This window comes from Triticum aestivum, chromosome 2B, assembly GCF_018294505.1.
Source record: "Triticum aestivum cultivar Chinese Spring chromosome 2B, IWGSC CS RefSeq v2.1, whole genome shotgun sequence".
Taxonomy (NCBI): Eukaryota; Viridiplantae; Streptophyta; class Magnoliopsida; order Poales; family Poaceae; genus Triticum; species Triticum aestivum.
The window spans coordinates 229,466,291-229,488,352 of NC_057798.1; the positions used below are offsets into that span (position 1 = coordinate 229,466,291).

Genomic DNA, 22,062 nt, shown 5'->3' on the forward strand with positions numbered 1-22,062 from the left:
CCCCTAGTCCCCCTCTTAAATATCGGGACGAGATTTCTTGTAGTGGAGGAGAATTGTGACGCCCGGATAATTAAGCTACAGTGATCCCACGCTAATGGTGCCACATCACCACGGTTACTGCTGCTAATCTATCGTTAGATCAAAATCGGTCCTAAATTCAAATTCAAAGTTTAGTAAATAATAAAAGTTTTCAAACATTAAAATAAAAATGTTCGGTCTGTATTAAATATTACATAGATAAATATGGTGTAGTAAACACATTTTTATAAAATGCCTAAATGATTCAAAATGATTTAGAATAGGAAAGTAAATAAATAAAAGAAAATACAAAAGAGAAAAACTAAACTAACAAAAAAAAGAGGAAAAGAACCCCCCCGGGCCAGCCGACCCAACTGGCCGGTCCATTCGGCCACCGGCCCAACTGGGCAAAGGCCCAGCCGGCCACTCCCTCTCCTTATCCCCTCACCCCGCAAACCCTAACCCACTCCCCGCACCCACACCCCACTCTCCCCACGACGCCCCCTCCTCTCTCCCGATATGGATCGGGATCCAGAGGAGGCGGACGCCGCCCGACGCCGCCCCGTCCACCCCTCCTCCCCGGCCGGCCTCTGCTTCCTCCCGGCGCCGCCCCACCATCGCTGCCTCGACCCTGACAACGTCGCCCGAAGCGTCCCGGACGCCGCCGGACTTCCCATTCTACGCACGACGTCCCCGTCACCCCCCTCGACCCTGTCGCCGTCGACGGCCATCACCACCATCCCGACGCCGTCGCCGGAGCCATCGCGCCGTCCCCATCGCCGGAGCATGCCGCCATCGAGCCCTCCCCGAGCTCACTCTCGCACACCTGCAGGGCCCAGTGAGCCACCACCCCTCCCTTCCTCCTCTCCCCTCGATCTCTGTCGCCGGCTCCGTCCACCCGCGTGCTCATGGCCGCGGCCTCGTCCAGCGCACGCGCGCGCCGGCTCGCCATGCCTCCCCTCGTCCCGCAGCTGCGTGCTGCAGGAGGCGCTGCTCCGCCCCGCCCCTGGCCACCGGCCCCTCGCACCCTTAGCCTCCTCCCCTGCTGCTGCAGCCTCGAACCGTCGGGCCGCGCCTGCTTCCGCACGCCCGCGCCGGCCCCATCCGCCTCTGCTCCACAGCTCACCGGAGCCCGCCTTCCCTGGTGGCCTCGGGCACGCGCCCGCGTGCATCCGTCCCTTGCGCTCGCCGCCGCCGCGAACTGCGGCCCCGGTCAGTCGGCACCTGGGTCCGGCGCCCCTGGGCTCCGTCCGCCGCACCCAGGTCAACCTCGATGGGTGCCCACGCCCGTGCCCGTTTCCCGTTACCCGCGCGCCCGTTTGGCCCCTAGGGCCAATGACATGGGGGCCCAGCCCCAGAACATTTTTATAAAAAAAATGAATTAAAAATAAATAAATCATTAACTAATTAATTAGTTAATTAATTAAGTTAATTAATTCTGTTAACTAAACTAATTAAACCTAATTAATCTACTAACTAATCTACTTAACCTGTTAGTTAATTAGACAGCCTATGACATGTGGGACCTAGTGGTCTGTTGACTAGTCAAAGTCCATAGTTGACTGCTGACGTCATGATGATGTCATAAAAGCAATTTCGGTTTGAAATAATCTATTAATTCTAGAAAATGATTTAAAACTTTAGAAAATAATATAAAATAAACTGTAGCTTGGATGGAAAAACTTTGTACATGAAAGTTGCTCAGAACGACGAGACGAATCCGGACACGCAACCCGTTCGTCCGCCACACATTCCTAGCATAGAAAACATGGAACTTTCCCCCTTCGGTTCATCTGTCCGAAAACGCGAAACACCGGGGATACTTTCTCGGATGTTTTCCCAGTTCGCGGGTATCACCTACCACTACGTTAGGTCACCCCTAGCACCGCATATTGCCGCGTCTTGCTTTGTGTTACATTTTGATTGCTATGTTATTTATTGTGTTCCCCCTCCGTTACTTCTTTCCGGTAGACTCTGAGACCGGTGCCGATGTCCGTGTGTTCGACTACACCGAAGACGACCCTCTCTCTTGCCAGAGCAACCAGGCAAGCCCCCCCCCCCTTGATCACCAGATATCGCCTATTCTTATCTATACTGCTTGCATTAGAGTAGTGTAGCATGTTACTGTTCGGTTACTCCTATTCTGTTGCATAGCCTGTCATTGTTGCTACAGTCATTGATACCTTACCCGCAATCCTAAATGCTTAGTATAGGATGCTAGTTTATCACCATTGGCCCTACATTCTTGTCAGTCTGCCTTGCTATACTATCGGGTTGTGATCACTTGGGAGGTGATCACGGGTATATACTATACATACATACATACTGTACAGATGGTGACTAAAGTCGGGTCAGCTCGATGAGTACCCACAAGTGATTTTGATGAGGGGGCTGAAAGGACAGGTGGCTCCATCCCGGTAGAGGTGGGCCTGGGTTCCCGACGGCCCTCGACTGTTACTTTGTGGCGGAGCGACAGGGCAGGTTGAGACCACGTAGGAGACAGGTGGGCCTGGCCCTGTTCGGCGTTCACGGATACTTAACACGCTTAACGAGATCTGGGTATTTGATCTGAGTCTGGCCATTTGGTCTATACGCACTAACCATCTACGCGGGAGTAGTTATGGGTATCCCGGCGTCGTGGTATCAGCCGAAGCCTTCTTGACGTCAGCGACGGAGCGGCGCGCGCCGGGTTGGACTGTGTTAACGCAACTTCCTTTGTAATGGAGGTTGCTAGGTCTGCTCACCGGCCGCGTACGCAACGTGCAGGTGTGCAATGGGCGATGGGCCCAGACCCCTGCGCGCATAGGATTTAGACCGACGTGTTGACCTCTCTGTTATGCCTAGGTGGGGCTGCGACGTGTTGATCTTCCGAGGCCGGGCATGACCCAGGAAAGTGTGTCCGGCCAAATGGGATCGAGCGTGTTGGGTTATGTGGTGCACCCCTACAGGGAAGTTAATCTATTCGAATAGCCGTGATCTTCGGTAACAGGACGACTTGGAGTTGTACCTTGACCTTATGACAACTAGAACCGGATACTTAATAAAACACACCCTTCCAAGTTCCATAGACAACCCGGTGATCGCTTTTCCACAGGGAGACGAGGGGAGGATCGCCGGGTAGGATTATGCTATGCGATGCTACTGGAGATGCTACTTGGAGATGCTACTTGGAGGACTTCAATCTACTCTCTTCTACATGCTGCAAGATGGAGGCTGCCAGAAGCGTAGTCTTCGATAGGACTAGCTATCCCCCTCTTATTCTGGCATTCTGCAGTTCAGTCCACTGACATGGCCTCCTTACACATATACCCATGCATATGTAGTGTAGTTCCTTGCTTGCGAGTACTTTGGATGAGTACTCACGGTTGCTTTCTCCCCCCTTTTTCCCCCTTTCCTTTCTTTCTGGTTGTCGCAACCAGATGCTGGAGTCCAGGAGCTAGACGCCACCGTCGACGACGATTACTACACTGGAGGTGCCTACTACTACGTGCAGGCCGCTAACGGCGACCAGGAGTAGTTTAGGAGGATCCCAGGCAGGAGGCCTGCGCCTCTTTCGATCTGTATCCCAGTTTGTGCTAGCCTTCTTAAGGCAAACTTGTTTAACTTATGTCTGTACTTAGATATTGTTGCTTCCGCTGACTCGTCTATGATCGAGCACGTGTATTCGAGCCCTCGAGGCCCCTGGCTTGTATTATGATGCTTGTATGACTTATTTATGTTTTTAGAGTTGTGTTGTGATATCTTCCCGTGAGTCCCTGATCTTGATCGTACACGTTTGCGTGCATGATTAGTGTACGATTGAATCGGGGGCGTCACACTATCATATCTCACTTTTGCAAGTAACCGTGAAGGGATTGACAACCCCTTTATCGCGTTGGGTGCAAGTTGTTTGATTGTTTGTGCAGGTCTTGGTGATTTGTGCGTTATCTCCTACTGGATTGATACCTTGGTTCTCTAACTGAGGGAAATACTTATCTATACTTTGTTGCACCACCCTTTCCTCTGGGAAAAACCAACGCAGGCTCAAGAAGTAGCAGCCTCCCAGGCTTGTGGGCCCATTATGGATCTCCTAACCCTAATCTCAGCTCCATAAATACCCAAATATTCCCTGTATACCAGAGGGCACACCAAAAATGCTTTTCCACTGCCACAAGCTTCTTTTATCGTGAGATCCCATCTTGGGGCCTTTTCCGGCACTCTACCGGAGGGGGACTCGATCACAGAGGGCTTCTACATCAACCTTGCTGCCCTTTCGATGATGTGTGAGTAGTTTACCACAGACTTACGGGTCCATAACTAGTAGCTAGATGGCTTCTTCTTTCTCTTTGATCTTCAATACAATGTTCTCCTTGATGTTCTTGGAGTTCTATTCAATGTAATCTTCTTTTGCGGTGCGTTTGTTGAAATCCGAGTGGATTTATGATCAGATTATCTATGAATATTATTTGAGTCTCTGTGAACTCTTTTATGCATGATTAAGATAGCTTTGTATTTCTGTCTAATCTTTTGGTTTGGTTTGGCCAACTAGATTGATTTGTCTTGCAATGGGAGAGGTTCTTTGTTTTGGGTTCAATCTTGCGGTGTCCTCACCCGATGACAGTAGGGGTAGCGAGGTACATATTTGTATTGTTGCCATTAAGGATAAAAAGATGGGGTTTATACCATATTGCTTGGATCTATCACTGTACGTCATGTCATCCTGCTTAAGGCGTTACTCCGTTCTTCTTGACTTAATATACTAGATGCATGCTGGGATGGCGGTCGATGTGTGGAGTAATAGTAGTAGATGCAGGCGGGATTCGGTCTACTTGTCACGTACGTGATGCCTATATTCATGATCATTGCCTTAGATATCGTCATAACTTTGCACTTTTTTATCAATTGCTCAACAGTAATTTGTTTACTCACCGTATGCGTTCTTTCAAGAGAGAAGCCTCTAGTGAAAACTATGGCCCTCGGGTCTATTTCTCATCATATTATTTCCAGATCTATAAAAACAAAAACCACAAAATAACTTTTTGCGATTTATTTATCTTTACTTTATTTTGCACTTTTATTTATCTTTTATACCTATCTCTATCAGATCTCATCCTTGCAAGTAACCGTGAAGGGATTGGCAACCCCTTTATCGTGTTGGGTGCAAGTATTTGTTTTGTTTGTGTAGGTGAAACTATTGGAGACTTGTGTGTTCCTCCTACTAGATTGATACCTTGGTTCTTAACAGAGGAAATACTTATCTTCAAGGAAAAACCAACACAAGCTCAAGAAGTAGCAATCTACCTCGAGATCGTCAGATGTGTTCTAACTCTAGGGCTAGGTGAATGAGATTGCGTTGATGTCTCCTCTATGGGCTAAACCCTTTGGCTTATATGCACGACATGTAGGGTATCTAGGGTTGCAAGGTCGGTATCCTAACGTGGAGGCGGTGGGAGAAGTCTTGGAGTATACAACAAGTCTTCGGTAGTTGCGGTCTTGATCATGTCCCCAGTGTGGGGCTTTCGGAGTCCATCTTGAGAAGAATGAGGGCCCATTGGCGCAACCCGAGGAGCATGGGTCGGCTAGGTTAGCACCCCCAAGACACCGTCACTTTTGCTCTTGTTTTGGACTCTAATTTGCATGATTTGAATGAAACTAACCCGGACTGACATTGTTTTCAGCAGAACTATCATGATGTTGTTTTTGTGTAGAAATAAACGTTCTCGGAATTGAACGAAACTTGACGGAGATTTTTATTGAATAATTAAAAAAAATACTGGAATATAGATCCACCAAGGGGGCCACCTGTTGTCCACAAGACAAGAGGGTGCACCCTGATGTCTTGTGGGGCCCACAAGGCTCTGTCTGACCTAATTCCAAGCCTATATGTTTCGTCTTCTCAATAAAAAATAAGAGAAGAAGTTTCAACGCGTTTTACGATATGGAGCTGCCACCACCTCCTGTTCTTCACCAGGAGGGCTGGTCTGGAGTCTGTTTGGGCTCCGGTGAGGGAGATTCGTCGTTGTCGTCATCATCAACCCTTCTTCATCAATAATTCGTTGATGCTCACCACTGGGAGTGAGTAATTTCTTTGTAGGCTTGCTGGGCGGTGGTGGAGATGGATGAGATTTGTCATATAATCGAGACAATTTGTTAGGGCTTGATCCCTAGCATCCATTATATTATGAGATTGATGCTGCTATGACTTTGATGTGCTTAATGCTTGTCAGTAGGGCCCGAGCGACATGATTTCAGATCTGAACCCTTTATGTTTTCATCAATATATTTGAGTTCTTGATCCTATCTGCTAGTTGTATGCATTTTTTATTATGCTAAACCGTAGACCCCAAGGTGACAATAATTGGATACTCTCTGGGGATGACTGCAATTTGAGGAGTTCATGTATTCACTATGTGTTAATGCTTTGATCCGGTTCTTCATTAAAAGGAGGCCTTAATTACCCTTAGATTTCTTTATGGATCCCGTTGCCACGAGAGGGTAGGACAAAAGATGTCATGCAAGTTCTTATTATAAGCATGTATGACTATATACGAAATATATGCCTACACCGAATTGATGAATTGGAGCTATTGTGTATCATTCTAGGTTGTGACTATTACATGATGAACATCATCCATACAATATCCATCACTGATTCAATGGCTATGCTTTGCTTATATTGTCTTTGCTAAGTTACTATTGTTGCTGCTACTGTCACAGTTGCTACAAAACTATCGTTGCTACTGTTACTGTTACTATTTCTACTGCTACTGCTACTACCGAACTATCATATTACTGTGCTACTAAACACTTTGTTGCAGAGAAATAACTTTTCAGGTATGGTTGAATTGACAACTCAACTGCCAAGGCTCATAAATTTCTTTGGTTCTCCTTGTGTCGAATCAATAAATTTGGGTGAAATACTACCCTCGAAGACTGTTGCGATCCCCTATACTTGTGGGTCATCACTCCCTCACCCGTCGAATTTAACCAACAAGTGGACTCCTGGTGCGAATCATCACTACAACCCTCAAAACACGCTGCAAAATGCGTGGATCCTACTGCCCATGAGCACTTGCGCGCCCTCCCTCCTCAACAAATCAATGACGACAAGGATTCATAATGCGAGTGCACCGACGATCCGCCGCCGACAACCGAGAAGACAATCACCGATTCAGCCGCTCGCCGAGAAGATGAGAACGAGAGAGAAATGGGGGAAGTGCAACGTGGTTTCCATAACTCGAACAGGCGCACTCCTTAAATTGAAGACGCCGGGTGGAACTAGATGCAATTGGGCGGCTCGCAACGATTGGTTCCCTGTGCAGTGCTTTCCAGTGGCCCACCGGCCATGGAGTAAACGGCTAGAAGAAAATGTCCATGCACACCGAAAAGCCCACTACCCACGACGCCTGCACGCCTCGCCCGCGAAAGAAACCAACAACGAACAATACGAGTCACGCACTCTAAAACGGACATCATCGAGTGCGTTCCATTTTGTTGCAAAAAAGATGTGGTTCGCCGGATACATTTTCCGTTTTTCTACTACAAGATATATTTTTGATGGGGATTTCTGTTGCAAGATATCATCGGTAAATTTAAAGCATGCGCTTTTTGTTTGTCTTTTTCTCACGTATATTGACAGAATAGAAAGTGGGGACAACATTGCGTAAATAGATGCCCCATCCCTATTTTAAGGGCCTACTAGGTTCGTAATGGTGAGTAGAGTGATTAGGAATCTATGGACCTATACTAACCTTTGCTTAACTATTTCAGACACTTACGCAACAACCCAAAATGCACACATCTCTAAATCGATGCCACAAAATCCACGGGCAAGAGCGTGGTAACAGCTAGCTTATAATAATATAGAAAAAAAAGAGGAGTGATGACAGCTGGATCATGATGGTGCATAATTTTTCTGATTCAGATCCTATAACTTTTCCCTTCCAAGCTCTCGTATTTGGTGTCACGCTGGAAAAAGACGCAACAAGCCCGAGAAAAAAAAACACTCGTATTCGAGTAACCACATTTCTCCAATTTCGGAAGTGGCAAAGTTTCCACCTCATTATCACCAAGAGCGCAAAATCATCGTCAGCTATCCATCGCAAGCCTCCTGGATTCGTCTCGGCGAGGCAGTAGCACCAGCACACAGCACGAATCCGGCCAAAGCTGTGTGCGACCCGTACCCGCACGGCCGACGGGAGCGTCTCCGCCTCCGGTCAGCCCGGCCCGGCCCGGTCCGGGCCCGGCTTAGGCCACCTGTACGGCTCTACCCCTGCATCCTCCGTTGGTCTCAACAACGCACCCCTCTCACACCGTCGTCCTCGCCAACGCCAGCGCCAGCGCCTCCATTCTCCCACTCCTTCCATTCCACCCAGCCACGCTCGCCGCCTCGCAGGAGCTCACGGCTCGCAGCCGCCTCGTCGTCCTCCTGCTGTCCGCCGGAGGAGTGTGGGCTGGCGAGGCGTGGCGTGCAGTGGAGATCCATCCCAGCCGTGAGATTGGCCTCTCTTCTTGGTAAGTGCGCCTAACTTCGTCCGACGGATTGTCAGCTGCGTGGCACTGTGCTTACCCGATCCATCCACCCATCCATACACCCACGGTTCGATGGATCTTTTCGTTGCTGCCTGCGTGCGTGCAATCGAATCCAAATCCTTTTCGTTTATCTCCTCGTCAGTTGGTAACACGGAGATTTGTTAGCTGCGTGGTGCTGTACTAATCCGATCCACCCACCCATGGCTGGATTATGTCTTCTGTTTTTCGGCGCGCGAGATCGATCTCAGTTGACCGTGTATGACTTTGAACCCAAATTGCGGGTGCACTTTTTTCTCCCTCCCCCCATTTTTTTTGGGTGCTGATCAGTGTGGATCGACCATATCCTGTAATTTGTGTCAAGTGTTAGTAAAAATGCTGGTGAGCGAAGTGACTGCAAAATGCAGCCGTGGTTGTCGAAAAATAACTTTTCTGGGGTTTGCTTCGTCGCAGTAATACCGCCTAGATTTGGATTTTAGAGTAAGAAATGTTTGAATGCAGAAGTAGTTTATGCTTTTGCACACATTATGTTTGCTGGACTTTTAAACTCTGGTCGTCCTTACTGCTCATTTTGGGGAAGTTTTTATCCATTTCCTAGCAAATGTGTAATTCAAAACTATACATGTTAATAACCATTGGTAAATTAGACATTCAGACACCGTAGGTACAAACAACTGCCAGGAGCAATATCTACAGAAGAGGGTACCAATTGATACTAACCCAATACTCTGTATTGTTGGAGCCTAAATTGTTGTATGGTTTGTTGGAGCCTCAATTGTTGTGGGCTCAATCCCCAGGATTTTTTAGAACCATGCACTGTAATGCAAATCAATGTTCTAATACTACCTTTTACATGATGTCTTTGACGTAATACCTGTTGCCTTGTCCGTGCAATGATCATTGTGACTTCTGTTCCCTAAACTGTGGCTTCTATTCTCTATGTTCCGTACTTCTGTATATGAGTGTTTCAGCTATGCTATGCTGTTGTCAGTTGCTAAGTTTTAGTCGGATCATAGGTGGTCCAGACTCATGCCTAAATGTTGTTTCCTGGTCCATTTCCAGTCAGAAAACTGGTTGAATCCATCGATACTTCTACTGGGATAGTTTGCCTTCTTGCTAGCTTGGGAGTTATAACTTCTTATTTTATGAACAATTGTAGTAGTACTCGATTCAATTGGTTCTAGAAACTTCTGTCACTTTTTGAGGCTGCAACAAACTCCTGAATTTTCTATGCACTGCATATGAAACAACAGGCTAACAAATTTAGCATGTGTAGGTTTTAGGCACCGTGAGTTGCTTTTCTTTTCCTGTTTAGGTTAGCCAGTGCCCACAAAGTTCCAGTTTAAATATGGGAGGAATGATCTGCTTGGCCACTTGTAGCTCGGCAGTTGGCAGCTGATGTTGCTATAGTTCAACATGGCACTAGCAGATGGCTGCCCTGCAGCCAGTTTCAATGATAACAACACTTTTAGATGTAGGTCGTTATTCAAGAGGTCCCCAAGACAAACATTTTAACCAAAACTCCAGTAGAAAAGGTAACTGAGTTATGTGTTAGCATATATGTTGTGAGTTACATACTTTGATTCTACTGTTCACCAGATCTGGTACCCCGGCTTGGCGAGCACTCCCCCCTGCCCCCTCGTTCTGATGCAACTTTTTCTGATCTCCCGTGTGGCCTTCTCCAGCCAGAGATCCCCTGTCAACATCCTCGTGATCAATGATCCATTCAGTTTATTGTGAATTTATTTGCTGTGTATGGAGTAATACCACTTGATAATCTAGTATTCCATATATATGGGATGATTTGTTGGACTAGAACCCCAACTGTCATGGAAACATTCTGCAGGATTTTCTAGAACCGCGAGATATCAGCGTAATAAACACTTGTTTGTTCTTGGCCCATGTTTCCTTGTCCAATTTGTTTTTCATACAAATGCAAAAGGATGATCTGTTAAGACTTTAAACAATGTCTTTGGCATATTACACAATATCACCTGGTTCATGCAATAACTCATTCTTACTGTATTCCTTCAATTGTAGCTTTCTGAGTCAGGATCTTCGGCGCCCATGTGCATCCTCTTCTATTAGCCTGAAAAAGGTACTCCCATGTTTTCACAAATTGTGAAAAAAATATCTCTAAATTGTGCAAAAAATATCTGTGCTAGCAAAACCTTGTGCTAGAATATGGTAGTTTATTATCTGTACAAAAATGCAAAGAGATAAATGACTAATGTATCAACTATGCACGTACATTTCTCATACAGCTCAGAAATATACATATTTTGACTCAATTATTTGCTATAGCCTGGTACACATATATTCGTACAATGTGCGCATATGATTTTTTACTCAAATTTCGAAATGTACAAGTGCTTTTTACCACATGTGAGCATACACACCCTAAACCACTCATGTGTTTATTATTCTATTCTCTGTATGTTCCGCACTTCGTGTTTTGAGCTATACTGTTATCAGCTACTAAGTTTTAGTCAGGTCTTGGAGATGGTCCTGGTCCAAACTCATCTACGCCTCATTTATCTCAGGAAACTAGTTGAAATCAATTGATACTTATATCAAAGTAGTTTTCCTTCTAGGCTTCTAGCTAGGTACATAGTTGTTACTGTTAACTTTATTTGTTTGGACAGCTACTTTCTTTGGCATATTTTGTACTGTTAGTAAATAAGTTTCTCGATAGTTCTAGTAGTACTTAATTCACTATGTTCCAACAAACACCTTAACTGCTATATGCTTCTTTTGTGCAGTATATCTGTGAATACTAAGACACAAGTTGTCCTTTGATTTTGGTCTGGCTAAAGCCAATTTTATATCCACCAACTTTCATGGTAAGACTATTTCCCTTCTTATCTGCATGAAAAGTATATTGCAGATTTATCCTAGTTTATGTTCTGCTGTTCAGATGAAAGTTGACAAAACATGGACTAATATACTGTGTCCTTTGCTATGTTACAGATGAATTATCTTGAAATCAAGAACGGAGAAGAATATCTGGTAAATCTGTTTGTTCATGTATATATATTATATCGGAGCTATGGTTTACATATCATGGATTCCAATCTTATACCTCCGTTTTTTTTTTCTTTTGTGTGCGCAGATGGATCCTATTCAAATCAAGGATAACGAAGGGAATCCTGAAGAGATGCTTGTTGACCAGCCGCATTTTCTAGAACCCATATGTCCAGAGGAAGTCAATGAAGATACACGAGTATACCCTCGTGTAGGGGATGAGTACCAGGTGGAAGTTCCAAATCTAGCAACAGAAGAGGAACGCATGAAATTAAGGTCTTTGCCAGTTGATGGTAGCAGAATGTTCGGTTTTGAGTATCCTGTAGTGGTTGGATTAACTATTCCAGTCACATGGACCCCAAATACAAGCACTCATGTTAAAGGAGAGTGGAGGGAATTTTCAGGACACACTTTGTGTGCTTCAGAAGATGATCATAACAGCCACATCAGTGCAATTATCCCAAGAAGTTTACCTCAACAAAGCATTTATCCAGATTGTCAGCGCTGTAAAGTTGAATATGATGATCATGGTAAGAAATTCCCAAAATCTACTGGGCAAGATATGTACTGCTTGCCGAAAAGCGAAGTTTTAAGCTGTTCTTGTGTAAAGAGGGAGGTCAGTGATTATATTCCATTGCCTGGAATGTCAAGATACGTCTGGTCTGTTGAAGAGGAACAGACTTTACTTCTTGGTCTCTACATTTTTGGCAAAAATCTTGTTCAGGTGACGAAATTTATAAAGAGCAAGACAATGGGAGAAGTTCTATCCTACTACTATGGAGAATTTTTTAAGTCTGATGCATATAAACGATGGTCTGCATGTAGAAAAGTAAGAAGCAGGAGATGTATACTTGGGTTGCGTATATTTTCTGGTTCCAGGCAGCAGGAACTGTTGTCACGTTTGCTTGCTGGCGTAGCAAGGGAGGTTCAAGATCCTTTGCTCGAGGTGTGTTGAACTTTAATTTCCTCCTTTTTGTTCCTATTCTTTCACTGTGTTAGATCCTTTGAATCATTGGCACATGGAAAGCCGATGTTTTGGGATGGGCTTCCTTTCATTAGCACAGCCACAATATTTTTCCATGGTACGATCATTACAATCATATCTCTTCTGCTTTTGAAGAAGTCCTGGAATTTTGTATACTTTATCACCTCTATTTAATTATGTTGTTGTTGTTGTCGTCTTACTTATTTTCTGTAGGATGCCCCTGCATTTTCGCATAACATGTCTTTGCATTGATGTTCACCAATACCAGTTTATGCTCCTGCTAGTTTTTTTTTGAGAGGCTGACAATTATATATTACCATCTGCAGGTCTTCAAGACATTCAATGAGGGGATATCTGACTTTGAGCAGTTTATTTTATGCTTAAAGTCCACAGTTGGTGCACAGGTTCTTGTAGAAGCAGTTGGAATTGGCAAGGGAAAGTATGACTTGACTGGATTTGCATTAGATCCTAGTAGAAACCATGCTATTTCGGGCCGTGCAGAAATACCTATTGGCAAGGCTTGCTCATCACTTTCGTCTGGAGATATCATAAAATATTTGACTGGTGATTTCAGACTAAGCAAGGCAAAATCTAATGATCTATTTTGGGAAGCTGTCTGGCCTCGCTTACTTGCGAGAGGGTGGCACTCCGAGCAGCCGAAAGATTCCTCACTAGTCGGTAAGCAGGCCTTAGTCTTCCTCATTCCAGGTGTAAAGAAATTTTCCAGAAAGTAACTCGTCAAAGGAAATCATTACTTTGATTCTGTCAGCGATGTGTTGAGAAAAGTTGCATCTGAACCGAGGCTGCTTGATTTTGGAGTTGAAGGTGATAATAATGGAGGTGAGGTTAAGATTGCAATTGGATGGATCAATGATGTTGAACCTGACAAAAGCACACTTGCTGACAAGAAACCTGCTTCGTATATCCGGCCCAGTGAACCAGGGTGTTCCCCCGAGCTTATGAAATTTACTGTGGTGGACACTAGTTTTGGTCAAGGGGAAGAACCATGTAAGGTAAGGTCACTAAGAAATCTACCTACAGATGCCGGTCATGGCTACAGTTCTTCACCACATTCTGGCGATTCTGTCAGTGTGAACTCAGAAGAACATTCAGATTCAGAAGACAGTTCTGAACCTTATGAAGATCTGGATACCAATCAGAGGGAAACTGATGCAAGCTGTGTTGACAAGGAGAGAAAAAACAATCCCCCAACTGGTGATAAGATGGCTGCTGATGTACTTCATAAGATTTCTTCCTTTCCAGGCAGAGTCAATGGTCACGTTTCAGTTGATCAATGTGTTGGCACAAAGAATAATGTCTGCTCTTCGGCTGGAACAGTTCTTCCTGTTGGTAATCAGAGGATACATGCTACTAATTCTTCAACTGAAATTAATTTTCAGTTTGATCCAAGAGTAAATCCTGAACCTCAAGTTTTCTTAGCACCTATGCCAAAGAGAAGAAGGTTAGTTTCTTTCAAGAATGAAAGAACTGGTCGCAAAGGAACTGCTGTCAGTAAAAGGCATTACGGGAAGCAAGCTGACACCCCAGTGCAACCTGTGCCTAAAGCAAATGAAGCAAGTGCAGGGGCCAACCCTTTTGTATGGAGCACAATTTCAAGCTCATCAACCAACATAACCTTTGGCACTAATAGCAATCACACATATTGCGGACAGCTTCACAATGTGCCCCCTAATGTTGAAGTGGTTTACAAGGAAAAAGCTCAACGTAAGCATGTTATTGATCTGAATATCCCTCAAATGCCTTCTGATTATGAGTCGACTACAAGTTATATCCAAACTCCATCTGACAATAATGCACTAATCATGGACATACCTATGCATCCCTCAGAAACCAAGGAGGCGGATGACTGCCTGCCAGATATCAATACCTCTAGTAATGCAATCTTGAGCGAGCAGCTTTCTTTCAACTCGAGGAGGCAGAGTACCAGAAGCCGCCCACCAACATCCCGAGCTCTGGAAGCTCTTGCATGTGGCTTTATGGGGAAGCAGAAAGGTGGGGAGGGAAATTTCCCATCTTCTAGCAGGAGCAGCAGACCTGTCCGACGACCACGAAGATCAACTGATGTTACAGTTCCATTTCCTTCTGATGGTGTCGGGAGTGCTTCTCATTTTAGTGACCAAGCCATCACTGTCAATGAGTGGTGCATGAGTAATAATCAGTTTCAAATACTTCACAGCGCCCCCTCAAATAACTCCAGTGAAAAAGGGACTCTTGAATTGTTTGGGGCAGACAACTCTACTGATAAAGGAACTCGTGAAATTGTCTGGCATTCTGTAGATGGCATGAAAACGAGTAAGGAGCTACATGCGCAGCAATTGCGTTGAATTGTTCAACCTTCACAGAATGACTTTGTTGCTGGTTAAGAGAATTCCATGATCTTGTGGTCAGAAAGCAAAAGATCACAGATGCCAATCTGTCAAATCTCTGTTTTGGGTTAGGAAACGAATCGAAGAAGCTTATACAGATAATTGTGAATTTCAGCTATAGTTCGGTGCATTTCCGGATGTTTGGGCTTGATTCTTGTCAAAAATATATGAGCCTGAACTAACATGTGATGGATGTTTGCCGTCATTCCTTTTGATACCAGAAGTGAAGGGAAAAAAGATGAAGAAAATGGCGAGTGCAAGAATCGTGCCCTCGTTGTAAGGATGCCATCTCATGAAGCTTTTACTTCGTTTTATTTATGTGGAGATTTTTCTGATGAGTTATACCCGTACTATTTACCTTTTTTTGCCTGTACTATGTGGAGTTTCTAGAAAACTGCGTAATCTTGTGCCCATATAAGAACCATAGTTTAGCTGAACTTTGAAGCCTTGCCTTGTCCCGTAATTCAAAAAGGAGAACGCAAAATAGATATGTTCATTGCATATTTGTTTAATTTATTTTTTTGCTAGTGCTGTGTTCCAAATGTTCAAAATTTCTGTAGCTTTTGTTCTTTTAGTTTGAGTTGTAGGTAGTGACAGTATGGGGCTAGATTTGCTCAGCCGGCTATTTTGGCTCTGTAACATTTACTAGTTGTGGAACCGCGCTTGGAATGTTGGCTGAGGAGAAAAACACTCAAACATCCATTATTGATGCGTCCTAGTTCTAGAGAAAAACTACATTAAGGAGTATTTTGGCACTGCTTTTACTCCCTTCGTTCCTAAATATTTGTCTTTCTAGAGATTTCAACAAGTGACTACATACGGAGCAAAATAAGCGAATCAACACTCTAAACTATGTAGTCCTTTGAAATCTCTAAAAAACAAATATTTAGGAACGGAGGGAATATGTCGCAAAACCTATGTTTCGTAAGACCAATTGTTGATCAAACACTAAACAAATACGTATAAATAAGGGGCATGCTACGCAAACACTAAACAAATACATATAAATAAGGGGCATGCTACGCGTTGGCCGGCGGAGACCAATTGTTGATCAAACACTAAAACAAATACGTATAAATAAGGGGCATGCTACGCGTTGGCGGGCGGATCCTCAGCAGATGACTTGTCCTCATTATTGCAACGAAGACCATGTTGCAGGAAAATATTTGCAACAGAGGTTGTGTTGCAGATTTTTCTCTCTAGCTTTTTGCAACATGGATGATGTTGTAGATTTCTTTTTTCAACAAAAGATGTTGCAGCAGTAGCACTAGCATTGCTGTCGTCGCCGTTTTGTAACTCCGCCGTTGTTGCAAATATTCATCGGCATGCGATGGGCACGACTTGGCAGGCACGCGCGGCTTCCGCTGTGCGAGGCCGAGTTGACGGTGTCACGTCGCTGGTCCTGCACCTGCTTCGCCGCCGCCGACGGAAACCTCCTGCCGGGCTCTCACCGTGGCGGAGGCGGCCAAGGGGGTGCACGCCGTCCACCAGGGAAGGCTGCGTCTTTGTCGCAGTCTTTCTTGGGTTCACTAGACAAGGCTCTTCCCTGCCAGTACCTGGGCGGCATCGATGGCCACCGCATGGGTCCGGCCACCCACTCTATTCGCTCCGCCATGGTCGGGGAGCCAGCGCCAACAGAGTTACCTCCTAGTCGGTCTGCAACATACCATTTATTGCGGTTTGCTTTCTGAAACAGGTGACCAGTTGCAGGAAAAGGATGAAGGATGTGGCAAGCGTAGGACGCGGCGGACGTAAGAAAAAAGATCGGTCGGTTGAACACCAGCTTTTCCCATAAATAAATCATAAAACGCGTGGATGCCTTATAGTAGTATAATTCAATGGAGGGTGACAGATATACACCAAATGTGGCACTGCTTTTAATTGTCCGAAATAACAAATTTATGGTGCCTAAGCCTTAGTTGGCCAGTGAATACATCAACAGTAGTCCAAGTCCAAAGAATAGTTGCATGGCACATGTAGGCATCGAATTCAACATACAAATTTTACAGGCAAAACTGCCTCTGTTTTGTCTCCAGGGGAAAACTTTCCTCACAGCAAACTGCCGTGGTAACTAGTAACTGCATGGCCTGTGTCGTGTAGCCTCCTCTCCCCTCGGCCACTCATGGCGTCTACGGGTATAAACTCCGGCTGTGTCTTCCTCAGCAACTATCACATCCACGAGACGAGACCACCATATGCTACGGACGGAGGCAGAACTGGGGTGCTACCTCGGAAGCGAAGGCATGGTCTGCAGAGGCCCTTTGCCGGCGTCGATCCGGCCGGAGCCCGACGCGAACTTGGCCGGGTCGATCCGGGCCGAGCCCGACGCGAACATCTTCCTGTCGATGGACAGGTAGCGGTTGGAGCCGAAGGTGCCGGTGCTCTCCATGGACCGCATGTACTCGGACGCGTTGTTCTCGATGATGAGCGCGTCCTCCAGCTCCCGCGCGATGTCCTCCATGCTCGGCCGGAAGGTCGAGAAGGACTCGGTGCACGCCGTGGCCACCTCCAGCACCCTCCACATGGCCTCCGAGCAGTACTGCCCCTTTATGCCGGGGTCCACGATCTCCTCGATCCTGAAGTCCCGTATGTATGGCTTTGCCTGTGTAACAACAGAGATCACTGTAAGATTGCATAAGCTGATGACACTTTAGAGTTCTGATGAAACTGAAGTTTACTGTTTTCCGTTTTCCTCGAACTACCAGCAGCTGCAGATGAAAATGCATGGTTTCTGATGGTGTGCAGTGAAAACTTACCCACTCGACTAAGCTCCATTCGCTCCGAGGCCTCTGAACGTCGAGAGGCTCCCTTCCGGTCACGATTTCTAAGAGAACCACCCCAAAGCTGAACACGTCGCTCTTGGTCGATAACACCTGAGTGGAATAGTATCTAAAAGATATAGAGCACTCACAATCAGAGAGATTGTAAAGCAATGAATACATAACATGCAATGCACAAAAATAGTACTGTACTATCAATACAGACAGGTTTGTACCAATATTTCGCATGGTGAAATCAATGTGCAAACTTACTCAGGATCCAAGTATCCAGCAGTGCCTCTCACTTCCATTGATGCAACACTGTCGCCTTCTTGAGGCGCATACTTTGAAAACCCAAAGTCGGCAACCTTGCCACACATGCTCTGATCCAGAAGTATGTTGCTAGACTTAACATCTCTGTGTATGATACAGCGGCCAGCAAAATTGTGAAGGTATACTAGTCCTGAGCAAGAAACAAATTTATGTTAAGTTGTAATAACTCAAAAGAAGCATTTGCAATTTTGCAATATCAAAATATTTGAAGAGGAAGAATGAAGTTGAAGTAGTGTGAATGGCCGTAAATTACATAAGAACAATTAGTTCAAATCCTACTGTAGACAATATCAAGAACTTCTCCAAAAAAAAAACATTAACTACACTACTAACCTCTAGCAGCGCCAATGCAAACTGATATTCTGGTTGGCCAATCAAGAACTTTTCGTTTTGATGCCTCACCTAAATGAAACATAAATCAGAAAAGAAGGATCTTAAGTTGAAAAGTAGCTAAATCTTCACAAAGCTTTATACCGTAGAGGCGATCCTGTAGTGAGCCATTGGACATGAGTGGATAAACCAAAATCTGTTGATCCTTTTCACAGCAATAGCCAATTAGAGGGACCAAGTTTTCATGCCACACAGTAGAAAGTAGCCGTAACTGTCAATCGACAAATTCAATCGTTAGAGGAACTTTGCGCGCAAACTGTGTCAATTGACAAATTCAGTCGTTAGGGGAATTTTGCGTGCAAAATGATTATTTTAGTACAAAGATACTGGAATAAACAAACTAACTGGAGCAATTGAACATTTATGTTAGGGGCTGTGGCCAAATTACAGGTTATAAGGATGCAAGTGGCATGCCGCTAAGCCCGCAAAACCTCACAGCAGGTATACAAATCGTACTAAGTAACTGAAATGGCATCAACGCACGACTCGGGCGACATACAGCATGAAGCGGGCTTATGCGGGTTGCTGCTTGCATAGATTATGAAAAATCACCGGAGAGAAGAGTGTTGTGGAACCTGAACAATATTATTCTTGTATCCAAAAATAAGATCAACCTATTGCCGGCACGATTTCTTTATGGAGGTGTGTGCAGAATCTGCCATTACCTCATTGTTAAACTCGCGTGTTCCCTGAGTCGATGCAGGTGAACGGACTTTTACTGCGACTTGTTGGCCATGTGTTAGAGTACCTTGATAAACAGCTCCAAACCCACCCCCTCCTATCAGTTTCTTGAAGTGATTTGTTGCGCTCTGGATCGATTTGTAGGACAACTGTTGTACTGCAGGATTTGTAGTTATATGGATGCTGCGTTCTTCAAAAACAGGATCTGCATTGACCATTATGAAGAAACACATTCATTTGCTCGTTCCATATTTTCCTCATTTCACTAATCTAGCAAGTTATACACAGCAGCAAAATAAAGGTTTCTGATACCATGCACATGCACAGATGAACTCAATGATGCACACAAAATGAAGAGTTGCGCAACATGAATTAACTACACACGTAGGTGTGCACAATATCTAATACTCCCTCCGTTCCGATTTACTCGTCGTGGTTTTAGTTCAAATTACTAAAACCACGACGAGTAAATCGGAACGGAGGGAGTAGCTGTGTGTGGGAGCAGGGGACATACTTGTTGTAGAAGCACAGTCTGATTTCTGAGAGCGTCGTTCGCGTTTGTTGAAACAAGTGAAGAACAATCCAAGTGCAAAAGTACATGCCAAAGATCCCCCAGCAAGACCGCTAACAACAAATGTTCTCTGATTGGCAGCTCCAGGTGGACTATGGTACTCTCCAGCAGCACAGCCTCCATCGCTTTATGATTTTCATATAGCAATTTCAGCAGAATTATGTCACCGTTAATCATGACCAGATCAAGGTGAACATCAGAACAGAAATCTCACCTGAAATCCAGGTTGGTAGACAGGCCATCAGGTAGCTGATTGCTCAACAAGGGGTTGCACTTCACTGACCTGGATCAACAACCAAGCTTTGATTAGGTCTTTTTTATCAAGGAAAGGAAATCATACTTAGAAGCATTCAAGCATATCGAATAGAAACAAAATAGTTTTTCTAAAAAAAATAGAAACAAAATGATCTGAACTGAAAGTGCGTGGATTGGGTCTATACAATAACATTTAATTTGAGTGATGCCTAGGATCCAACTAGTAAGCCCCAGGGTGAGTTTGTTCTGGACAATCACATTTTATGGTAAGAAGTGGAACAAGGCAAACACGCTTACAGCTTCAGCAGGTGAGTGAGAGCAGAGAAAGATTCCGGAACAGACCCAGTGAAGTTATTGCCCTGCAGATCACTGCACCCACAAGTAATAAGAACACATGAACAATCTATAGAACAAGGCACTGAACATTCAAAGAGAAAAGAGGCACTGAAGCATACATCTCAGTTAGATCCGTCAGGTTACCGATCACGGCAGGAATTGGCCCTTGTAGTTCCTTGGAAGAAAAGTTCCTGTCCAGACACCAGCATATATCAGATTGGTTGTAACCGCACACCACCTCTGAGACTCAATATCTCTAGGCTCTTAATTCATATGGTAAAATAATAAACAGAGGCACATATATGCCAGTAAAAAAAAAGGGAAAGAAAAGCAGGGTATGAACATTGTCACTATTCCATGGGCACTTACAGCTTAGCTACGACCTGGTTGCCATCTAGTAATCGGCAAGAGAACCCTTCCCAGGCAGATGGGGAACACGGGTCTCCTCCATTCCATGACTTGAGCATCTCATGTTCTGGGTTGTTTTCCCATAGCTCTTCCTTGAGTCGCTTCGCCACATCCACTGCACAACAAGGTCAGCAAGATTAAGCATCGGATTTGGCAGTGAGCAGCAAAATTAAGCGTGCTGGTCACGTCAATCACATGCAGAGGACTTTGCCACCGAAATTTACACTGATTCAGCCAATAGGTCGAACAAACCAGCAGCAAGACCACACTATGCAGTCATGGCTACCGAGCTGTCCAAGAACTGGAAATCTGTCCCGAAATTAAGACTGGCCTGGTTCGGTGATCGACCGGTAGTTCAGGGGCTGTGCCGCCCTGGTATACCTTGGGCGAGTCCATGGGGCGACGCGGCGGCGGCGGCGGAGGTGATCAGGAGCTGCGCGGAGAAGACGAGGAGGAGGAGGGGGAAGCGAGCGACCATATCTCGGGCCCGGCAGCAACCATGCGGGCGTGGCGGGCGACGGGAGTGCTGCCGCTGCCGGCCGGCCGAGGGGGGAGAGGAGTGGTGGAAAGGGTCAGCACTGGGCGGGCGGCTAGTTGGCGCTTTGTTTTGTATAGTTTCGCCGCTTGTCTGCTGGTGCTCGGCAGCAGCACAGTCGGAAGGGTGACGCGGCCGTCGACAGCGACCGCGCGCTTGCTCTGTTGTTGCGCTCTGCGGGCGGCACTGTTTGAGTTCGTCATCGCCGGATATTCTTAGGACATGTATCCTTCTCGGAGCTCAACGCTACGGTACATGATTGACCATCAACAAGATTCCTTGTTTATTTGTTTTGCCTTTTCTTTGTATGTAAGGGCATCTAACAGCATCCATCCAACTGATGATATAGAATAAGGCATCCAAAAAATGTTTTCAGGAAGGAGAGAAGATTTCAGAGTACAGGGAAATTTTCTGGCGTATCAAATGATGTAAAATAGGGCACCAGAAAACATGAGCTACGGATAGAGTTTAAACTTTGTAACATCATCATACACATAATCAACACATATCAAATTGAACTTCAAAAGCAAAGCATAGTGCATCACAAACACAAACACAAACCCAAACCCAACACAACTACAAGCATAGCACATAAATGCATAGTCACTCAAATGCCATTGCCTTCATTATTATCACTTGTGCTTGCATCTTCAATTCTTCATGGGTTGCTTCCTCTTCATTGGCACCATTGGCTTCATTGTCTTCATTTGCATCCGAGGCACCATCCATGTCACCCATGCCTCCTTCCATGGCACACATGAATCCTCCCATGCCACCTCCCATAGAAGGCATGAATCCTCCTCTCATGCCACCTCCCATGACACCCATGAATCCTCCCAATGCCGCTACCCATGGCACCCATGTCTCCTCCC

The 22,062-nt window shown here is 45.3% G+C and overlaps 1 protein-coding gene and 1 pseudogene across 1 annotated transcript; one reads left to right on the forward strand and one right to left on the reverse strand.

The window, feature by feature from the left end:
- Positions 1–8,121: 8,121 nt before the first annotated feature.
- Positions 8,122–15,438, forward strand: LOC123044512 (uncharacterized; annotated as a pseudogene).
- A 1,254-nt stretch (positions 15,439–16,692) lies between these two features.
- LOC123041109 (nodulation receptor kinase) lies at positions 16,693–21,268 on the reverse strand. Its single transcript, XM_044463812.1, has 12 exons — positions 21,037–21,268; positions 20,617–20,770; positions 20,367–20,438; positions 20,209–20,280; positions 19,871–19,939; positions 19,600–19,781; positions 19,070–19,290; positions 18,489–18,615; positions 18,348–18,416; positions 17,955–18,144; positions 17,679–17,811; positions 16,693–17,524 (listed from the first exon to the last, which is right to left on the reverse strand). The coding sequence occupies exons 1-12, from the start codon at positions 21,131–21,133 to the stop codon at positions 17,147–17,149; spliced, it is 1,764 nt and encodes a 587-aa protein (XP_044319747.1). The 5' UTR covers positions 21,134–21,268; the 3' UTR covers positions 16,693–17,146.
- Between the last annotated feature and the right edge of the window lie 794 nt (positions 21,269–22,062).